The following is a 22,789-nucleotide window of genomic DNA, read 5'->3' on the forward strand; positions in this document are numbered from 1 at the left end:
TTGAGGCTGGATTAGGGGGGTTATTTCCCAAGAGGAGGATATGAGAGACAGAGAGACAGACAGTTTGAGGCTGGATCAGAGCAGGATATAAGGCGTTATTTAAGGCTGGATTAGAGGAGGATATGAGAGAGACAGTTTGAGGATGGATTAGGCGGGTTATTTCCCTAGAGCGGGATATAAGAGAGACAGATTAAGGCTGGATTAGGGGGGTTGTTTCATTAAGGAGGATATGAGAGAGACAGATTGAGGCTGGATTAGGGGGGTTGTTTCACTAAGGAGGATATGAGAGAGACAGATTGAGGCTGGATTAGGGGTTATTTCACTAGAGGAGGATATGAGAGAGGCCGATTGAGGCTGGATTAGGGGTTATTTCACTAGAGGAGGAAATGAGAGAGGCCGATTGAGGCTGGATTAGGGGTTGTTTCACGAGAGGAGGATATGAGAGAGACAGATTGAGGCTGGATTAGGGGTTATTTCCCAAGAGGAGGATATGAGAGAGACAGATTGAGGCTGGATTAGGGCGGTTATTTCCCAAGAGGAGGATATGAGAGAGACAGATTGAGGCTGGATCAGGGGGGTTATTTCCCTAGAGGAGGATATGAGAGAGACAGTTTGAGGCTGGATTAGATGTTATTTCCCTAGAGGAGGATATGAGAGAGACAGATTGAGGGTGGATTAGGGGTTATTTCCCCAGAGGAGGATATGAGAGAGACAGATTGAGGCTGGATTAGGGGGGTTATTTCAGTAGAGGAGGATATGAGAGAGACATATTGAGGATGGATTAGGCGGGTTATTTCCCTAGAGCAGGATATAAGAGAGACAGATTATGGCTGGATTAGGGGGGTTGTTTCATTAAGGAGGATATGAGAGAGACAGATTGAGGCTGAATTAGGGGGGTTATTTCCCTAGAGCAGGATATGAGAGAGACAGGTTGAGGATGGATAGGTTTTTTTTCCCCCTAAAGGAGGATATGAGAGAGACAGTTTGAGGCTGGATTAGGGGGGTTATTTCACGAGAGGAGGATATGAGAGAGACAGATTAAGGCGATTAGGGGGGTTGTTTCACTAAGGAGGATATGAGAGAGACAGATTGAGGCTGGATTAGGGGTTGTTTCACAAGAGGAGGATATGAGAGAGACAGATTGAGGCTGGATTAGGGGTTATTTCCCTAGAGGGGGATGAGAGAGAGACAGATAGAGGCTGGATTAGGGGGGTTATTTCCCTAGAGGAGGATATGAGAGAGACAGATTGAGGCTGGATTAGGGGGGTTATTTCCCAAGAGGAGGATATGAGAGAGACAGATTGAGGCTGGATCAGGGGGTTATTTCCCTAGAGGAGGATATGAGAGAGACCGTTTGAGGCTGGATTAGGCGGGTTATTTCCCTAGAGCAGGATATAAGAGAGACAGATTAAAGATGGATTAGGGGGGTTGTTTCATTAAGGAGGATATGAGAGAGACAGATTGAGGCTGGATTAGGGGGGTTATTTCCCTAGAGGAGGATATGAGAGAGACATATTGAGTCTGGATTAGGGTTTTTTTCCCTAGAGGAGGATATGAGAGAGACAGATTGAGGCTGGATTAGGGGGGTTATTTCCCAAGAGGAGGATATGAGAGAGACAGATTAAGGCTGGATTAGGGGGGTTGTTTCACTAAGGAGGATATGAGAGAGACAGATTGAGGCTGGATTAGGGGTTATTTCACTAGAGGAGGATGTGAGAGAGACAGATTGAGGCGGGATTAGAGGGGTTATTTCACTAGAGGAGGATATGAGAGACAGATTGAGGCTGAATTAGGGGGGTTATTTCACGAGAGGAGGATTTGAGAGAGACATATTGAGGCTGGATTAGGGGGGTTATTTCCCTAGAGGAGGATATGAGAGAGACATATTGAGTCTGGATTAGGGGTTATTTCCCTAGAGGAGGATATGAGAGAGACAGATTGAGGCTGGATTAGGGGGGTTATTTCCCTAGAGCAGGATATGAGAGAGACAGGTTGAGGCTGGATTAGATGTTATTTCCCTAGAGGAGGATATGAGAGAGACAGATTGAGGGTGGATTAGGGTTTATTTCCCCACAGGAGGATATGAGAGAGACAGATTGAGGCTGGATTAGGGGGGTTACTTTACTAGAGGAGGATATGAGAGAGACATATTGAGGATGGATTAGGCGGGTTATTTCCCTAGAGCGGGATATAAGAGAGACAGATTAAGGCTGGATTAGGGGGGTTGTTTCATTAAGGAGGATATGAGAGAGACAGATTGAGGCTGGATTAGGGGGGTTGTTTCACTAAGGAGGATATGAGAGAGACAGATTGAGGCTGGATTAGGGGTTATTTCACTAGAGGAGGATATGAGAGAGGCCGATTGAGGCTGGATTAGGGGTTATTTCCCAAGAGGAGGATATGAGAGAGACAGATTGAGGCTGGATTAGGGGGGTTATTTCCCAAGAGGAGGATATGAGAGAGACAGATTGAGGCTGGATCAGGGGGGTTATTTCCCTAGAGGAGGATATGAGAGAGACAGTTTGAGGCTGGATTAGATGTTATTTCCCTAGAGGAGGATATGAGAGAGACAGATTGAGGGTGGATTAGGGGGGTTGTTTCATTAAGGAGGATATGAGAGAGACAGATTGAGGCTGAATTAGGGGGGTTATTTCCCTAGAGCAGGATATGAGAGAGACATGTTGAGGATGGATAGGTTTTTTTCCCCCCTAAAGGAGGATATGAGAGAGACAGTTTGAGGCTGGATTAGGGGGGTTATTTCACGAGAGGAGGATATGAGAGAGACAGATTAAGGCTGGATTAGGGGGGTTGTTTCACTAAGGAGGATATGAGAGAGACAGATTGAGGCTGGATTAGGGGTTGTTTCACGAGAGGAGGATATGAGAGAGACAGATTGAGGCTGGATTAGGGGTTATTTCCCTAGAGGGGGATGAGAGAGAGACAGATAGAGGCTGGATTAGGGGGGTTATTTCCCTAGAGGAGGATATGAGAGAGACAGATTAAGGCTGGATTAGGGGTTATTTCCCTAGAGGAGGATGAGAGAGAGACAGATTGAGGCTGGATTAGGGGGGTTATTTCCCAAGAGGAGGATATAAGAGAGACAGATTGAGGCTGGATCAGGGGGGTTATTTCCCTAGAGGAGGATATGAGAGAGACAGTTTGAGGCTGGATTAGGCGGGTTATTTCCCTAGAGCAGGATATAAGAGAGACAGATTAAAGATGGATTAGGGGGGTTGTTTCATTAAGGAGGATATGAGAGAGACAGATTGAGGCTGGATTAGGGGGGTTATTTCCCTAGAGGAGGATATGAGAGAGACATATTGAGTCTGGATTAGGGTTTTTTTCCCTAGAGGAGGATATGAGAGAGACAGATTGAGGCTGGATTAGGGGGGTTATTTCCCTAGAGCAGGATATGAGAGAGACAGGTTGAGGCTGGATTAGATGTTATTTCCCTAGAGGAGGATATGAGAGAGACAGATTGAGGGTGGATTAGGGGTTATTTCCCCAGAGGAGGATATGAGAGAGACAGATTGAGGCTGGATTAGGGGGGTTATTTCAGTAGAGGAGGATATGAGAGAGACATATTGAGGATGGATTAGGCGGGTTATTTCCCTAGAGCAGGATATAAGAGAGACAGATTATGGCTGGATTAGGGGGGTTGTTTCATTAAGGAGGATATGAGAGAGACAGATTGAGGCTGAATTAGGGGGGTTATTTCCCTAGAGCAGGATATGAGAGAGACAGGTTGAGGATGGATAGGTTTTTTTTCCCCCTAATGGAGGATATGAGAGAGACAGTTTGAGGCTGGATTAGGGGGGTTATTTCACGAGAGGAGGATATGAGAGAGACAGATTAAGGCTGGATTAGGGGGGTTGTTTCACTAAGGAGGATATGAGAGAGACAGATTGAGGCTGGATTAGGGGTTGTTTCACGAGAGGAGGATATGAGAGAGACAGATTAAGGCTGGATTAGGGGTTATTTCCCTAGAGGAGGATGAGAGAGAGACAGATTGAGGCTGGATTAGGGGGGTTATTTCAGTAGAGGAGGATATGAGAGAGACATATTGAGGATGGATTAGGTGGGTTATTTCCCTAGAGCAGGATATAAAAGAGACAGATTGAGGCTGGATTAGGGGGGTTATTTCAGTAGAGGAGGATATGAGAGAGACATATTGAGGATGGATTAGGCGGGTTATTTCCCTAGAGCAGGATATAAGAGAGACAGATTGAGGCTGGATTAGGGGGGTTATTTCCCTAGAGGAGGATATGAGAGAGACATATTGAGTCTGGATTAGGGTTTTTTTCCCTAGAGGAGGATATGAGAGAGACAGATTGAGGCTGGATTAGGGGGGTTATTTCAGTAGAGGAGGATATGAGAGAGACATATTGAGGATGGATTAGGTGGGTTATTTCCCTAGAGCAGGATATAAAAGAGACAGATTGAGGCTGGATTAGGGGGGTTATTTCAGTAGAGGAGGATATGAGAGAGACATATTGAGGATGGATTAGGCGGGTTATTTCCCTAGAGCAGGATATAAGAGAGACAGATTGAGGCTGGATTAGGGGGGTTATTTCCCTAGAGGAGGATATGAGAGAGACATATTGAGTCTGGATTAGGGTTTTTTTCCCTAGAGGAGGATATGAGAGAGACAGATTGAGGCTGGATTAGGGGGGTTATTTCCCTAGAGCAGGATATGAGAGAGACAGGTTGAGGCTGGATTAGATGTTATTTCCCTAGAGGAGGATATGAGAGAGACAGATTGAGGCTGAATTAGGGGGGTTATTTCCCTAGAGCAGGATATGAGAGAGACAGGTTGAGGATGGATAGGTTTTTTTCCCCCCTAATGGAGGATATGAGAGAGACAGTTTGAGGCTGGATTAGGGGGGTTATTTCACGAGAGGAGGATATGAGAGAGACAGATTAAGGCTGGATTAGGGGGGTTGTTTCACTAAGGAGGATATGAGAGAGACAGTTTGAGGCTGGATTAGGCGGGTTATTTCCCTAGAGCAGGATATAAGAGAGACAGATTAAAGATGGATTAGGGGGGTTGTTTCATTAAGGAGGATATGAGAGAGACAGATTGAGGCTGGATTAGGGGGGTTATTTCCCTAGAGGAGGATATGAGAGAGACATATTGAGTCTGGATTAGGGTTTTTTTCCCTAGAGGAGGATATGAGAGAGACAGATTGAGGCTGGATTAGGGGGGTTATTTCCCTAGAGCAGGATATGAGAGAGACAGGTTGAGGCTGGATTAGATGTTATTTCCCTAGAGGAGGATATGAGAGAGACAGATTGAGGGTGGATTAGGGGTTATTTCCCCAGAGGAGGATATGAGAGAGACAGATTGAGGCTGGATTAGGGGGGTTATTTCAGTAGAGGAGGATATGAGAGAGACATATTGAGGATGGATTAGGTGGGTTATTTCCCTAGAGCAGGATATAAAAGAGACAGATTGAGGCTGGATTAGGGGGGTTATTTCAGTAGAGGAGGATATGAGAGAGACATATTGAGGATGGATTAGGCGGGTTATTTCCCTAGAGCAGGATATAAGAGAGACAGATTGAGGCTGGATTAGGGGGGTTATTTCCCTAGAGGAGGATATGAGAGAGACATATTGAGTCTGGATTAGGGTTTTTTTCCCTAGAGGAGGATATGAGAGAGACAGATTGAGGCTGGATTAGGGGGGTTATTTCCCTAGAGCAGGATATGAGAGAGACAGGTTGAGGCTGGATTAGATGTTATTTCCCTAGAGGAGGATATGAGAGAGACAGATTGAGGCTGAATTAGGGGGGTTATTTCCCTAGAGCAGGATATGAGAGAGACAGGTTGAGGATGGATAGGTTTTTTTCCCCCCTAATGGAGGATATGAGAGAGACAGTTTGAGGCTGGATTAGGGGGGTTATTTCACGAGAGGAGGATATGAGAGAGACAGATTAAGGCTGGATTAGGGGGGTTGTTTCACTAAGGAGGATATGAGAGAGACAGTTTGAGGCTGGATTAGGCGGGTTATTTCCCTAGAGCAGGATATAAGAGAGACAGATTAAAGATGGATTAGGGGGGTTGTTTCATTAAGGAGGATATGAGAGAGACAGATTGAGGCTGGATTAGGGGGGTTATTTCCCTAGAGGAGGATATGAGAGAGACATATTGAGTCTGGATTAGGGTTTTTTTCCCTAGAGGAGGATATGAGAGAGACAGATTGAGGCTGGATTAGGGGGGTTATTTCCCTAGAGCAGGATATGAGAGAGACAGGTTGAGGCTGGATTAGATGTTATTTCCCTAGAGGAGGATATGAGAGAGACAGATTGAGGGTGGATTAGGGGTTATTTCCCCAGAGGAGGATATGAGAGAGACAGATTGAGGCTGGATTAGGGGGGTTATTTCAGTAGAGGAGGATATGAGAGAGACATATTGAGGATGGATTAGGCGGGTTATTTCCCTAGAGCAGGATATAAGAGAGACAGATTATGGCTGGATTAGGGGGGTTGTTTCATTAAGGAGGATATGAGAGAGACAGATTGAGGCTGAATTAGGGGGGTTATTTCCCTAGAGCAGGATATGAGAGAGACAGGTTGAGGATGGATAGGTTTTTTTTCCCCCTAATGGAGGATATGAGAGAGACAGTTTGAGGCTGGATTAGGGGGGTTATTTCACGAGAGGAGGATATGAGAGAGACAGATTAAGGCTGGATTAGGGGGGTTGTTTCACTAAGGAGGATATGAGAGAGACAGATTGAGGCTGGATTAGGGGTTGTTTCACGAGAGGAGGATATGAGAGAGACAGATTGAGGCTGGATTAAGGGTTATTTCCCTAGAGGGGTATGAGAGAGAGACAGATAGAGGCTGGATTAGGGGGGTTATTTCCCTAGAGGAGTATATGAGAGAGACAGATTAAGGCTGGATTAGGGGTTATTTCCCTAGAGGAGGATGAGAGAGAGACAGATTGAGGCTGGATTAGGGGGGTTATTTCAGTAGAGGAGGATATGAGAGAGACATATTGAGGATGGATTAGGCGGGTTATTTCCCTAGAGCAGGATATAAAAGAGACAGATTGAGGCTGGATTAGGGGGGTTATTTCAGTAGAGGAGGATATGAGAGAGACATATTGAGGATGGATTAGGCGGGTTATTTCCCTAGAGCAGGATATAAGAGAGACAGATTGAGGCTGGATTAGGGGGGTTATTTCCCTAGAGGAGGATATGAGAGAGACATATTGAGTCTGGATTAGGGTTTTTTTCCCTAGAGGAGGATATGAGAGAGACAGATTGAGGCTGGATTAGGGGGGTTATTTCCCTAGAGCAGGATATGAGAGAGACAGGTTGAGGCTGGATTAGATGTTATTTCCCTAGAGGAGGATATGAGAGAGACAGATTGAGGCTGAATTAGGGGGGTTATTTCCCTAGAGCAGGATATGAGAGAGACAGGTTGAGGATGGATAGGTTTTTTTTCCCCCTAATGGAGGATATGAGAGAGACAGTTTGAGGCTGGATTAGGGGGGTTATTTCACGAGAGGAGGATATGAGAGAGACAGATTAAGGCTGGATTAGGGGGGTTGTTTCACTAAGGAGGATATGAGAGAGACAGATTGAGGCTGGATTAGGGGTTGTTTCACGAGAGGAGGATATGAGAGAGACAGATTGAGGCTGGATTAAGGGTTATTTCCCTAGAGGGGTATGAGAGAGAGACAGATAGAGGCTGGATTAGGGGGGTTATTTCCCTAGAGGAGTATATGAGAGAGACAGATTAAGGCTGGATTAGGGGTTATTTCCCTAGAGGAGGATGAGAGAGAGACCTATTGAGGCTGGATTAGGGGGGCTATTTCCCAAGAGGAGGATATGAGAGAGACAGATTGAGGCTGGATCAGGGGGGTTATTTCCCTAGAGGAGGATATGAGAGAGACAGATTGAGGCTGGATTAGGGGTGTTATTTCCCTAAAGGAGGATATGAGTAAGTGTCAGACAGCAGCTCTGTCTCTGTTTTACTCAATGAGCTGGTCACTGGTCTGGACACACTGTAATGTAATGTCTCTCCTCCTTCTCTCCTCTCCTTTTCTCCTTTCCTTTTCTCCTTTCCTCATCTCCTCCACTCCTCTCCTTTCCTCCTCTCTTCCTGTCCCCTCTCTTCTCTAGGTTGGGACTTTACTGGACCCCGGATGTTGTTGAGGGTCTAGTAAAGTCACATCCTGGATGTTGTTGAGGGTCTAGTAAAGTCACATCCTGGATGTTGTTGAGGGTCTAGTAAAGTCACATCCTGGATGTTGTTGAGGGTCTAGTAAAGTCACATCCTGGATGTTGTTGAGGGTTTAGTAAAGTAACATTTTTAATGTATCAACCAGACCAGCTAATCAACCACTAATACAATTCAATGGATCGACCAGACCAGCTAATCAACCACTAATACAATTCAATGGATCGACCAGACCAGCTAATCAACCACTAATACAATTCAATGGATCAACCAGACCAGCTAATCAACTACTAATACAATTCAATGGATCAACCAGACCAGCTAATCAACCACTAATACAATTCAATGGATCAACCAGACCAGCTAATCAACCACTAATACAATACAATGGATCGACCAGACCAGCTAATCAACTACTGAACACTGATACGTATGCATAATGAGCGCTCCACATCCTTTCCAACTGGTAAAAATCGCTGCTCGCTTCCAGGAAAAAAAACACCTCTCCAAATTCACTCCATTCATTAAAATCCCAATTTAACCAACACCCACCTATTTACAGTTGGAGTTGGAAGTTTACATACACTTGGAGTCATTAAAACTCATTTTTCAACCACTCCACATATTTCTTGATAACAAACTATAGTTTTGGCAAGTCGGTTAGGACATCTACTTTGTGCATGACACAAGTCATTTTTCCAACAATTGTTTACAGACAGATTATTTCACTTATAATTAATTCACTGTATCACAATTCCAGTGGGTCAAAAGTTTACATACACTAAGTTGACTGTGCCTTTAAACAGCTTGGAAAATTCCTGGCTTTAGAAACTTCTGATAGGCTAATTGACATAATTTGAGTCAATTGGAGGTGTACCTGTGGATGTATTTCAAGGCCTACCTTCAAACTCAGTGCCTCTTTGCTTGACATCATGGGAAAATCAAAAGAAATCAGCCAAGACCTCAGAAAAAACATTGTAGACCTCCACAAGTCTGGTTCATCCTTGGGAGCAATTTCCAAATGCCTGAAGGTACCACGTTCATCTGTACAAACAATAGTACGCAAGTATAAACACCATGGGACCCTGCAGCCGTCATACCACTCAGGAAGGAGACGTGTTCTGTCTCCTAGAGATGAACGTACTTTGGTGCGAAAAGTGAAAATCAATCCCAGAACAACAGCAAAGGACCTTGTGAAGATGCTGGAGGAAACAGGTACAAAAGAATCTATATCCACAGTAAAAACGAGTCCTATATCGACATAACCTGAAAGGCCGCTCAGCAAGGAAGAAGCCACTGCTCCAAAACCACCATTAAAAAGCCAGACTACGGTTTTCAACTGCACATGGGGACAAAGATTGTACTTTTTGGAGAAATTTCCTCTGGTCTGATGAAACAAAAATAGAACTGTTTGGCCATAATGACCATCGTTATGTTTGGAGAAAAAATGGGGAGGCTTGCAAGCTGAAAAACACCCTCGCAACCGTGAAGCATGGGGGTGGCAGTATCATGTTGTGGTGATGCTTTGCTGCAGGAGGTGCACTTCACAAAATAGATGGCATCATGAGGAAAGAAAACAATGTGGATATATTGAAGCAACATCTCAAGACATCAGTCAGGAAGTTAAAGCTTGGGCTTTCAGTGACTCCATGCATACTTCCAAAGTTGTGGCAAAATGGCTTAAGGAAAAAAAGGTCAAGGTATTGGAGTGGCCATCACAAAGCCCTGACCTCAATCCCATAGAAGATTTGTGGCCAGAACTGAAAAAGCATGTGCGAGCAAGGAGGCCTACAAACCTGACTCACTTACACCAGCTCTGTCAGGAGGAATGGGCCACAATTCACCCAACTTATTGTGGGAAGCTTGTGGAAGGCTACCAGAAACGTTTGACCCAAGTTAAACCATTTAAAGGCAATGCTACCAAATAATAATTGAGTGTATGTAAACTTCTCACCCACTGGGAATGCGATGAAAGAAATAAAAGCTGAAATAAATCATTCTCTCTACTATTATTCTGACATTTCACATTCTTAAAATAAAGTGGTGATCCTATTTGACCTAAGACAATCATTTTTTTACTAGGATTAAATGTCAGGAACTGTGAAAAACTGAGTTTCAATGTATTTGGCTCAGGTGTATGTAAACTCAGGTGTATGTGACTACCTGGACCATTTGGATTTGAAGTATTGAAATGATTTGAATAAAAAGTATTTTTTATAAACATGAAAAGGTCAGAGGCTCTCATCATTTCAAATAAACAGCATATAAACCAGGTCAGGAAGGGAGTCTGAGAAGGAACGAAAACTAATTATGTTGGCTATATTATTTCAATCAATAAATCCCTTTTTAAATCAGCAGATGTCACAAAGTGCTAGCAGCACGACCAGGTGGACTGGGGACCGCAAGGAGTCATGGGCTCAGGTCCTCTGGCAGGGGAAGGAGAGAGGAAGAGAGAGAGAATTAGAGGGAGCATACTTAAACTCACACAGGACACCAGACCAGACTAGACTAGGCACATAGACTATTGCAGCATAGATACTGGATGGGGACGGGGGACACTGTGACCCCATCCGATGATACCCCCGGACAGGGCCAACCAGGCAGGATATAACCCCACCCACTTTGCCAAAGCATAGCCCCCACACCACTAGAGGGATATCTTCAACCACCAACTTACCATCCTGAGACAAGGCCGAGTATAGCCCACGAAGATCTCCGCCACTGCACAACCCAAGGGGGGGGGCCAACCCAGACAGGAAGACCACGTCAGTGATTCAACCCACTCAAGTGACGCACCCCTCCTAGGGACGGCATGGAAGAGCACCAGTAAGCCAGTGACTCAGCCCCTGTAATAGGGTTAGAAGCAGAGAATCCCAGTGGAGAGAGGGGAACCGGCCAGGCAGAGACAGCAAGGGTGGTTCGTTGCTCCAGAGCCTTTCCGTTCACCTTCACACTCCTGGGCCAAACTACACTCAATCATGTGACCTACTGAAGAGATGAGTCTTCAGTACAGACTTAAAGGTCGAGACCGAGTCTGCGTCTCTCACATGGGTAGGCAGACCATGCCATAAAAATGGAGCTCTATAGGAGAAAGCCCTGCCTCCAGCTGTTTGCTTAGAAGTTCTAGGGACAATTAGGAGGCCTGCGTCTTGTGACCGAAGTGTAGGTATGTACGGCAGGACCAAATCAGAAAGATGGGTAGGAGCAAGCCCATGTAATGCTTTGTAGGTTAGCAGTAAAACCTTGAAATCAGCCCTAGCCTTAACAGGAAGCCAGTGTAGAGAGGCTAGCACTGGAGTAATATGATCAAATATTTTGGTTCTAGTCAAGATTCTAGCAGCCGTATTTAGCACTAACTGAAGTTTATTTGCCAAAAAGTTGGAATCACAGAATCATCTAAAATGTCATTGTATGCTGTAGCGTTAAGATGTCCCTTTCCCTGGAACTAAGGATCCTAGCCCCGACCATGAAAAACGGCCCCAGACCATTATTCCTCCTCCACCAAACTTTACACTTGGTTCTATGCATTCGGGCAGGTAGCGTTCTTCGGACTGCCATCACTTCAGAGAACGTGTTTCCACCGCTCCAGAGTCCAATGGTAGTGAGCTTTACAACCTCTCCAGCCGACGCTTGGCGTCACACACCTGAGGCTCGTGTGCCGATGCTCTACCACGGAAACCCATTTCTTCCCGACTAACAGTTCTTGTGCTGACGTTGCTTCCAGTGTCCATTTGGAACTCGGCATTGAGTGTTGCAACTGAGGACAGACAATTTTTAGGCGCTACGCGCTTCAGCACTCGGGCGGTCCCGTTCTGTGAGCTTCTGTGGCTTACCACTTCGCGGCTGAGCCGTTGTTGCTCCTTGACTTTTCCACTTCACAATAACAGCACTTACAGTTGACAAACTGATGTGTTGGAAAGGTGGCATCCTATGACGGTGCCACCTTGAAAGTCACTGAGCTCTTCAGTAAGGACATTCTACTGTCAATGTTTGTCTATAGAGATGAATGACTGTGTGTTCGATTTCTCTACACCTGTCAGCCAAAAAAATATCAGAATCCACTCATTTGAAGGAGTGTCCACATACTTTTGGTGATGTAGTGTAGATAGAGTAGTATCTTGCAGTACATAGGCTACACTGACACACCCCACATACACATACATTCTGTGATTATTGTCAGCTGAAAGGCTGAAAGAGACATCAAAGCATTCCTCAGGACTGGAAATATCACTCAGTTACACACTAATCACATTACATTTACTCTCCCAATATAAACGTAAGCACTGCTAACACACACACGCACGCACGCACGCACACACACACACACACACACACACAACCAATAAAGTACACAAAGAGTAGCACAGAGAGAGAGAGAGATCACCATGGAAACGGAAAGCCACTATTCTATTTTTAGCCTCATTTAGTTTCTCTCGTGGTTGTTAACCTATAGGAACCTTCCTGGAGACAGAACACATTGGTTATGGTAATTAGCTGTTCCTCCTCCTCCTATAGGAACCTTACAGGAGACAGAACACATTGGTTATGGTAATTAGCTGTTCCTTCCTCCTCCTATAGGAACCTTACAGGAGACAGAACACATTGGTTATGGTAATTAGATGTCCCCTCCTCCTATAGGAACCTTACAGGAGACAAAACACATTGGTTATGGTAATTAGATATTCCCTCCTCCTCCTATAGGAACCTTACAGGAGACAGAACACATTGGTTATGGTAATTAGCTGTTCCTTCCTCCTCCTATAGGAACCTTACAGGAGACAGAACACATTGGTTATGGTAATTAGATGTCCCCTCCTCCTATAGGAACCTTACAGGAGACAGAACACATTGGTTATGGTAATTAGCTGTTCCCTCCTCCTCCTATAGGAACCTTACAGGAGACAGAACACATTGGTTATGGTAATTAGATGTCCCCTCCTCCTATAGGGACCTTACAGGAGACAGAACACATTGGTTATGGTAATTAGCTTTTCCCTCCTCCTCCTATAGGAACCTTACAGGAGACAGAACACATTCGTTATGGTAATTAGCTGTTCCCTCCTCCTCCTATAGGAACCTTACAGGAGACAAAACACATGGGTTATGGTAATTAGCTTTTCCCTCCTCCTCCTATAGGAACCTTGCAGGAGACAGAACACATTGGTTATGGTAATTAGATGTCCCCTCCTCCTCCTATAGGAACCTTACAGGAGACAGAACACATTGGTTATGGTAATTAGATGTCCCCTCCTCCTCCTATAGGAACCTTACAGGAGACAAAACACATTGGTTATGGTAATTAGATGTCCCCTCCTCCTCCTATAGGAACCTTACAGGAGACAGAACACATTGGTTATGGTAATTAGCTGTTGCCTCCACCTGCTCTCTACCTTCTTCCCACTCATGCTTCCCTCCCTTGACTCAATGACCTCTCATATCATCTTATCTCACCCTGATTCAATGTCCTCTCACCTCACCCTGATTCAATGTCCTCTCACCTCACCCTGATTCAATGTCCTCTCATCTCACCCTGATTCAATGTCCTCTCACCTCACCCTGATTCAATGTCCTCTCATCTCACCCTGATTCAATGTCCTCTCATCTCACCCTGATTCAATGTCCTCTCATCTCACCCTGATTCAATGTCCTCTCATCTCACCCTGATTCAATGTCCTCTCATCTCACCCGGATTCAATGTCTTCTCATCACATCTCCTCATGACTCAATGTCCTCTCATCACATCTCCCCATGCCTCAATGACAACTCATCTGATCTCCTCCTGACTCAATGTCCTGTTATCTTGTCTCCTCCTGACTCATTATCCACTCATCTCATCTCCTCCTGACTCAATCTCCTCTGATCTCATGTAATTTTCTTCTCGACTCAACATACCCTCATCTCATCTCCTGCTGAATCAATCTCCTCTCATCTCATTTCCTCCTGACTCAATATCCTCTCATCTCATCTCCTCATGACTCAATCTCCTTTCATCTCATCTCCTCATGACTCAATATCCTCTCATCTCATCTCCTCATGACTCAATATCCTCTCATCTCATCTCCTCATGACTCAATCTCCTCTCATCTCATCTCCTCATGACTCAATATCCTTTCATCTCATCTCCTCCTGACTCAATCTCCTCTCCTCTCATCTCCTCCTGACTCAATCTCCTCTCATCTCCTCATGACTCAATCTCCTCTCATCTCATTTCCTCATGACTCAATCTCCTCTCATCTTATCTCCTCCTGACTCAATCTCCTCCTGACTCAATCTCCTCTCCTCTCATCTCCTCCTGACTCAATCTCCTCATGACTCAATCTCCTCTCATCTCATTTCCTCATGACTCAATCTCCTTTCATCTCATCTCCTCCTGACTCAATCTCCTCTCATCTCATCTCCTCCTGACTCAATCTCCTCTCATCTAATTTCCTCCTGACTCAATCTCCTCTCATCTCATCTCCTCCTGACTCAATCTCCTCTCATCTATTCTCCTTCTGATTCAATGTCTTCTCATCTCCTCCTGACTCAATCTCCTCTGATCTCATCTAATCTTCTCCTGACTCACTGCCCTCTCACCTCATCTCCTCCTGACTCACTGCCCTCTCACCTCATCTCCTCCTGACTAGATTACTGCTGACTTTAATTTCATTCCCTCCTAACTCAATGGCCCATTAAGCATGTCTAGCGATGTCCCTTGCTAACCATGTTTTGGCTAAGACCTATTTGACATTAAGGGGATGGTCTCTTGGAAACATTCCTTGCACATCATTCCTATCTTAAGGCTATTTAATGACCTAATGCGTTCTTTAAAGTAGTAGGAACATTTGTTGTTAGCTTGGTGATGATTGCAGAAGTAACAGTGAGGGTTGAGTCAACCAGACTGATGTGAATATTGTTACCAGAGAGCAGAAGAATGATGTTTGTCTCCCTGATGTTTGTCTCCCTGATGTTTTCTGTTCTGTCTGACTCTATCTGCAGACTGATGTTTGTCTCCCTGATGTTTTCTGTTCTGTCTGACTCTATCTGCAGACTGATGTTTGTCTCCCTGATGTTTGTCTCCCTGATGTTTTCTGTTCTGTCTGTATCTATCTGCAGACTGATGTTTGTCTCCCTGATGTTTTCTGTTCTGTCTGAATCTATCTGCAGACTGATGTTTGTCTCCCTGATGTTTTCTGTTCTGTCTGAATCTATCTGCAGACTGATGTTTGTCTCCCTGATGTTTTCTGTTCTGTCTGAATCTATCTGCAGACTGATGTTTGTCTCCCTGATGTTTTCTGTTCTGTCTGACTGTCTCCTTCTGGTTACTGATTCTGAGACTGTTGTTTCTGTTCTGTCCCCCAGGAGTGTTGTGTCAGCAGAGAGGAGACCTGAGGCTGTGTGGTGTGGCCATCCATGTTGCCGTCCTCCCTTTATCTCTACCATCCTAGCCTCCTCCCCCCTTCCTCCTCTTCCTCCGCCTGCTGCAGAGAGTGGCCCAGCTCCCTCTCTCCCCCTGCAGTTGTGCATTTCTGAGCCCCTGCCCTGCCTGACTCCTGCCTCCCCCTGTCCCTGCCTCCCCCTGCCTCCCCCTGTCCCTGCCTCCCCTGTCCCTGCCTCCCCCTGCCCTGCCTCCCCCTGCCCTGCCTGACCCCTGCCTCCCCCTGCCTGTCCCTGCCTGACTCCTGCCTCCCCCTGCCTGTCCCTGCCTCCCCCCTGCCCCTGCCTCCCCTGCCTCCCCCTGCCCCTGCCTCACCACTCACCCCCCCACACCATGATGGAGTTGGGGGTGTGTCCTATCTGACAGAGGAGTGTCTTCTACAGGCCACGCCCACCTGCCTTGGGTGCTTCATCGAGACCCGGGACCCCGCCCTTATCCATGACCCCGCCCCTATCCATGACCCCGCCCCTATCCATGACCCTGCCCCTATCCATGACCCCGCTCCTATCCATGACCCCGGCCCCACGACTCCTGACGTTGACCGCGAGGCAGGGCTGGTAAGCCACCAGGACTTGGAGGCCACTTCCTGCCCTATCTCTGAAATCCGCAGCATCAATATCCCATGTCTGAGCCAGGTTGGGGAGGTCATAGAGGTCCTCGGGGAGCCGCTCCTGCCAGACCAGCTTCTCAGCTTCTCCATGACCAAAACCTGCTACGCCACCGCCCTCACTACCGCCCTCGTTACCGCTAACGACAAGACAGGAGACAACGGAGAGAAGACAGAGGCAGAGGATCCCACGACCAAGAATCTGTATGAGGGCCTCCTATTGGACAAGATGAACAGAGAGGGGGGCCTCCTATTGGACAAGATGAACAGAGAGGAGGGCCTCCTATTGGACAAAGTGAAAGGGGAGGAGGTGCTGCTATTGGACAAGGTCCCCAGGGAGGAAGTGTTGTTATTGGACAAGATGAACAGAGAGGAGGTCCTCTTATTGGACAAAGTGAAAGGGGAGGAGGTGCTGCTATCGGACAAGGTCAGCGGGGGGGAAGTGTTGCTATTGGACAAAGTGAACAGAGAGGAGGTCCTCTTATTGGACAAAGTGAAAGGGGAGGAGGTGCTGCTATCGGACAAGGTCAGCGGTGAGGAGGTCCTTCTGGCCAATGCGGGTCAGGACTGGGGTTACTTCGAGTCGTTTATCAGTGAGTCCAAGATGGAGCTGCTGGACCTGTGTTCTAAGACCGACCTGTCAGTCAACCTGTTCTCCGAAGACGACGTTGACAACCTGTTTGACGACGACGACGAGGACTCAGCTCTGAGCAGCGAAATGTGTTCTCTAAAGATCCGCTACGAGTCCTTCCAGGACAACATGAGAGAGAAGACCAACATCCTGCAGGAGGACACACAGTTCAACTTCTTCCCCTCTGTCCTGGTCAACTGTGCCAAGAGGGAGGATGGAGGAGTAGGAGAAGGAGGAGGAAGGGGGAGGAGGACAGGGGAGGAGGGTAAAGCTGAGGAGCTGAGCCTTGTGGTGGGGGAGGAGGGTGGGAAGGTGGGGGATGTTAGTCCCCTAGTAGGGTCTCAGGGGTCCCAGGGTTCACCCCTCTCCTCCACTTCCTCTGTCAACTACTTGCTGGAGTTCAGAAACTCAGTCGAGGAGGACGCGGAGTACAGCGATGAGTCCTCCTGCACCTCCTCGGACACCCTGCAGGAGGTGCAACCGGGCCAGAGGAGGGGAGGAGGAGGAAGTGCGCCCAGGGGTTCCAGGAGACCCTCTGACCCTCTGGACTACGGCCTGCGCTCCAAAAGGAAGGTCCACTACAGTGACGACTACCTGTACGACGTCGACTCCATCGACGGCCACGACAAGACCGAGAGAATCGCCACGGAGAAGAGAGAGAAGGTTCCGGCGGAACAGAGGGAGGAGGATGTGGACTGGTGCCCCAAGAAGAGACGGAAATTCTCCCGGAAGGAGCCGCCAGTCATCACCAAGTACATAATCATCAACCGCTTCAAAGGACAGAGACGCATGTCTGTGAATCTGGGCAGGCTGGACCCTGCCGGGGACGCTGCCGTGAGCCTGGACCCTGCCGGGGAGAACCACTACTCCTCTCTGTCTCCACTGAAAGACTTCTGGCAGGAGAGGAGGAGGGAGCGGGAAGAGCAGCTGCGGCTGGCGTCCAGAGATAAGCAGCATCTGAACAGGCGCCGCCACCGCCCCTTTAGTTCCATGCACCCCAAACGGAAATACAAGATAGCCAACAGGCTGTGTGTCCAGAGGATCCCCCAGACAGGGGAGGGATCAGCAGCAGCTCAGGACTCAGGTTCTACCCCCTCTGTCTCTGATCAGGCTGTTACTACAGAGGAGGGGGGAGGGGGAAGAGCACCGTTAGGACCACAGGACATCACACACACCGGAACAGCCAAGAGGAGCCGCACCCAGGAGAGAGAGGAGAGGGATGGGAGGAGGACGGGAGGAGGGAAAACAGGGAGGATAAGGAAATTCAAGAGCCAAGCCAGGCTGAGCAGTAACAAGACAATGAAAGAGGGAGGAGCAAGTAGAAGAGCGGAGGGGGAGAGCGTGATGAATGGAGCGGCGGATGCCTATACTGCTGCTGATGCTGGGGTGTTAACCAATCAGGAGCCTGCTGGCAGCGTACGAGCGGCAGACACCAGCCCCCCTTTCTCCTCCCTGGATCCCACCAACCAGCAGACATTCCCCTTCACCTCCTCCTCCTGCGCCTCTGTCCTCATCTCTTCTGACCAAGCTGTACCTTCTGGGGAGAGGGAGGAAGAGGTGTCAGTGATCCCAGGGGGGTACCTGCAGACCCTACTAGATTCCTCAGACTCCTCCAGGAGGGTAGGTATCACCTACTACCCCCAGCATCCCCCCACGCAGAACTATCCCCCGGGTCTCTCTCTAGAGGAGAAACAGCCCCCCACGCAGAACTATCCCCCTGGTCTCTCTCTAGAGGAGAAACAGCCCCCCACGCAGAACTATCCCCCGGGTCTCTCTCTAGAGGAGAAACAGCCCCCCAGGCAGAACTATCCCCCGGGTCTCTCTCTAGAGGAGAAACAGCCCCCCAGGCAGAACTATCCCCCGGGTCTCTCTCTAGAGGAGAAACAGCCCCCCAGGCAGAACTATCCCCCGGGTCTCTCTCTAGAGGAGAAACCGTTTTCCTCCCTGCAGCTAGTCCAGAGCTGTGTCCTCTCCCCTCCCTCCGAGTCAGAGCTCCAACAGTCCCCCCAAAACTGTCCCAGCTTCCCCCCCTCCATGTGGAACCACCAGCCCCATCTCTGCCCCAGCTACCCCCACAGCCAGGGGGGCTTTGGCCCCGACACCACCACTCTCCTTTCCAGCGGGTTCCTGCCCTTGACGGACGGCCTGCCTGGGTCGGACTACAGCCAGCAGGGATCAGAGACTGACAGACTGCTGTACGAGAAGAGTTACCTTGTGGAGGGGGACGGGATGGGGCTGCAGGAGCTGCAGGTGTGTCAGTCAGGTGTCTGTCTGGGGCAGGTGCAGTACCAGCGAGGCTCTCTCTGCTCAGACCATGGATGTCTGATCAGCTATGACTCTGTGGGCTCCTTGTCTGCCTGCTCCTCCAAGTACAGCTCTCAGAGCTTTGGGGAACAGCGTGAGGGAGGAGGGGAGATGGAGGAGAGGAGAGACAGCTACCTGCAGCACTGCAGCCCCACGGTGTTGTTCCAACAGAGCCTGGAGAACATGGGTCACCCCATCACCCCCCTCAGAGAGTCCTCAGACCTCCTCGACATTTCAAACTTCACCCCCGACAAGTTCAGACACTCCTCCCTGTCCGAGCTGTCGCCCCCGGAGACCCCCAACCTCTCCCCCCAGGAGACGGGGTGGGAGATGAGGACAGGAGGCAAAGCCCCGGAGTACCAGGATCATGTGACAGGATGTGACATCAGCAGGGAGGCGAAGTGGAACTGTGACATCATGCAGCAGGCGGAGCAGCACGGGGTGGAAGGGCGGCCCTCATTCAACGGAGAGGGGGAGGGGGGGAAGAACACCCGCTCTAAGAGGAAAGCAGGTTATAAACAGACTGCAGCGGTAGCAGGGGGACAGCAGGGGCCTAAGAGAGGCCGGGCCCCCAGAGCATCCAAGACAGAGAAGGTGAAGATGCCTAGACAGAGCCGCTCTTCTAAGAAGATCAAAGCCATGCTGGAGGGAAAGGCTGCCAAGGGCCAGGCGCAGGCGGGGGGGAACCTTCAGCCCCACAGCCACGGTAGCACTGGGGACTGGTCTGGTAGCAGCACCGGGCCTAGGGGCTGGTCGGAGGGGAACACCAGCCTGGGGGAAGGGGAGGAACAGCAGGAGTTTGAGGAGCCATCCAACATCCTGTCCAACATTGTGTCCGGCATGGCGGAGGTCCAGAGGTTCATGATGGAGTCCATGGAGCCTCAGTGGGACCCGCTGGAGGGCGACCTGCCGCCCGACACCAACAGCCTCAACATGAAGACCCTCCACATCCTCCAGGGGAGGGGGGGCAAGAAGGGAGCAGGCTCCGTGGGGGTCGGACGGGGCAGGAAGGCCAGGGGCAAGGTGGGGAAGAACCAGGCCAAGTTTAACACCTCCCACCCCACCTTCCCCCAGCTCGCTCTGGGCTGCAACATGTTCGACAAACCCAACTCTATTAGCCCAGGACCCACGCACAAAAAACTATACCGTCACAAGACCAGTGCCAAGTTCCCAAACATGGAGACTGTGAAGGGCAAGCGAGGGGGAGCGGAGAGGAACCCAAACAAGGACTTGGCCCTCATGGTCTCTTTTGAGAAACTGAGGTAATATTTTGTTATCTGATGCTGTTGCCCTCCCTACCACCCCCCCCACCCCCCCTATCTCCGTCCACTACCTGCTCAGCTCCCCTTCCTCCTCCCACCCCCTATCTCCCTCCACTACCTACTCAGCCCCCCTTCCTCCTCCCACCCCCCTATCTCCCCACACTACCTACTCAGCCCCCTTCCTCCTCCCACCCCTATCTCCCCACACTACCTGCTCAGCCCCCTTCCTCCTCCTATCTCCCCTCACTACCTGCTCAGCTCCCCTTCCTCCTCCCACCCCCTATCTCCCCTCACTACCTACTCAGCCCCCCTTCCTCCTCCCACCCCCTATCTCCCCACACTACCTGCTCAGCCCCCTTCCTCCCCTATCTCCCCTCACTACCTGCTCAGCTCCCCTTCCTCCTCCCACCCCCTATCTCCCTCACTACCTGCTCAGCCCCTTCCTCCTCCCACCCCCTATCTCCCCTCACTACCTACTCAGCCCCCTTCCTCCCCCACCCCCCCCTACTACCTGCTTAGCCTCCCATCCCCCTCACTACCTGCTCAGCTCCCCTTCCTCCTCCCACCCCCTATCCCTCCACTACCTACTCAGCCCCCTTCCTCCTCCCACCCCCTATCTCCCTCACTACCTGCTCAGCCCCCTTCCTCCTCCCACCCCCTATCTCCCATTTACATTACAGTCATTTAGCAGACCTCTTATCCAGAGCCCTCACTACCTGCTCCCCCTTCCCCCCCTATCTCCCCTCAGCCCCCTCCTCCTCCCCCTATCTCCCCTCACTACCTGCTCAGCCTCCCTTCCTCCTTCCCCACCCCCTATCTCAGCCCCCCTTCCTCCTCCCACCCCCTATCTCCCCCTACCTGCTCAGCCCCCTTCCCCTTCCTCCTCCCACCCCCCTATCTCCCTCCACTACCTACTCAGCCCCCTTCCTCCTCCCACCCCCTATCTCCCCCCTCAGCCCCCTTCCTCCATCCCACCCCTATCTCCCTCCACTACCTACTCAGCCCCCCTTCCTCCTCCCACCCCCTATCTCCCTCACTACCTGCTCAGCCTCCCGTCCCCCCCACTACCTGCTCAGCGCCGCCTCTTCTCCCAGCACCACTGATGCTGCATGATGACTACATTACCCAGACTCCCCCACTTCCTTTACCCCCCTGAAGAGGACCGTAATATCTGCATGAGAAACATTCTTGTAGTTCTTCTTTACAAACTATGTATTGAGTGATTGTGTTTATTGAGGTTTGAAACCAACTACCATGGCTGTTTGTTTCTGCTTTTTAATTTTTTCTTTCCTGGTTGTTTCAGTTTTTGTCAGAAAAAATATGAAGCCTTTAAAACAGTTGTATCTTTTGTAGGAACTGTATTTTGTTTGTGTATTTTCTCAGTGAACTTTGCTGGACTAAGTTGTGTATTTATCTCCCTTCTGAACAATGGTAAATGAATGCTTTCAGTGACTTTCAACCCCCCCCGCCCCTCTGTTTCGTAGGCAGAATATGGCCGTCTTGTTGTCGCTGTCCTTCAGATAAACACTGCCTGGCTCAGTTCAAGAGGAAAAACTACAACCCCCCCCATAACCCCCCTCTCTCTTCTGAGCCCCTCCCCTTGTATAAACCCAAGACATCTTCAACACAAGATGGGACCATTTCGATAACATATCAAATTAGCATTTTTGTTTTAATGTTCTTCATTTTCTTAATTTTGGAATGAGCTTGTAATTCTCCTGTTCTTTACTGTTCTGTTTCTCCTGGAGGTTTTACAAAGGAGCTGGTCGTTCTAACCAGACATTTATAGATCAGAGTATTTTTGTCTATGTTGTTGTACAGCTCCTTGCACTATCTGCAAAAAAAAAAACTGATAATTATTTTAATCTTCAAAATCAATGTGCCAAAAGGTAAAGATTATGTCTTATATTTATACTGAACAACAATATAAAAACACAACATGTAATAGTTACAGTTCATCATATGAGGAAATCAGTCCATTGAAATCGATTCATTAGGCTCTAATCTATGGATTTCACATGACTGGGCAGGGGAGCAGCTATAGGCCCACCCACTGGGGAGCAGCTATAGGCCCACCCACTGGGGAGCAGCTATAGGCCCACCCACTGGGGAGCAGCTATAGGCCCACCCACTGGGGAGCAGCTATAGGCCCACCCACTTGGGGAGCAGCTATAGGCCCACCCACTGGGGAGCAGCTATAGGCCCACCCACTGGGGAGCAGCTATAGGCCCACCCACTGGGGAGCAGCTATAGGCCCACCCACTGGGGAGCAGCTATAGGCCCACCCACTGGGGAGCAGCTATAGGCCCACCCACTGGGGAGCAGCTATAGGCCCACCCACTGGGGAGCAGCTATAGGCCCACCCACTTGGGAGCAGCTATA

The 22,789-nt window shown here is 49.0% G+C and overlaps 1 protein-coding gene across 1 annotated transcript in view; it reads left to right on the top strand.

The window, feature by feature from the left end:
* The window catches only part of LOC115129118 (neurite extension and migration factor-like), a 43,935-nt gene extending 21,686 nt beyond the window's left edge, over positions 1 to 22,249 (top strand). The window contains 4 exon segments of the mRNA XM_065019012.1: positions 15,528 to 15,566; positions 15,700 to 20,407; positions 21,892 to 21,925; positions 21,927 to 22,249. Coding sequence (XP_064875084.1) covers positions 15,528 to 15,566; positions 15,700 to 20,407; positions 21,892 to 21,925; positions 21,927 to 22,112 — 4,967 coding nt within the window. The 3' untranslated portion in view covers positions 22,113 to 22,249.
* Positions 22,250 to 22,789: the final 540 nt, after the last annotated feature.

Source organism: Oncorhynchus nerka, linkage group LG5 (genome assembly GCF_034236695.1).
Source record: "Oncorhynchus nerka isolate Pitt River linkage group LG5, Oner_Uvic_2.0, whole genome shotgun sequence".
NCBI classification, from domain to species: domain Eukaryota; kingdom Metazoa; phylum Chordata; class Actinopteri; order Salmoniformes; family Salmonidae; genus Oncorhynchus; species Oncorhynchus nerka.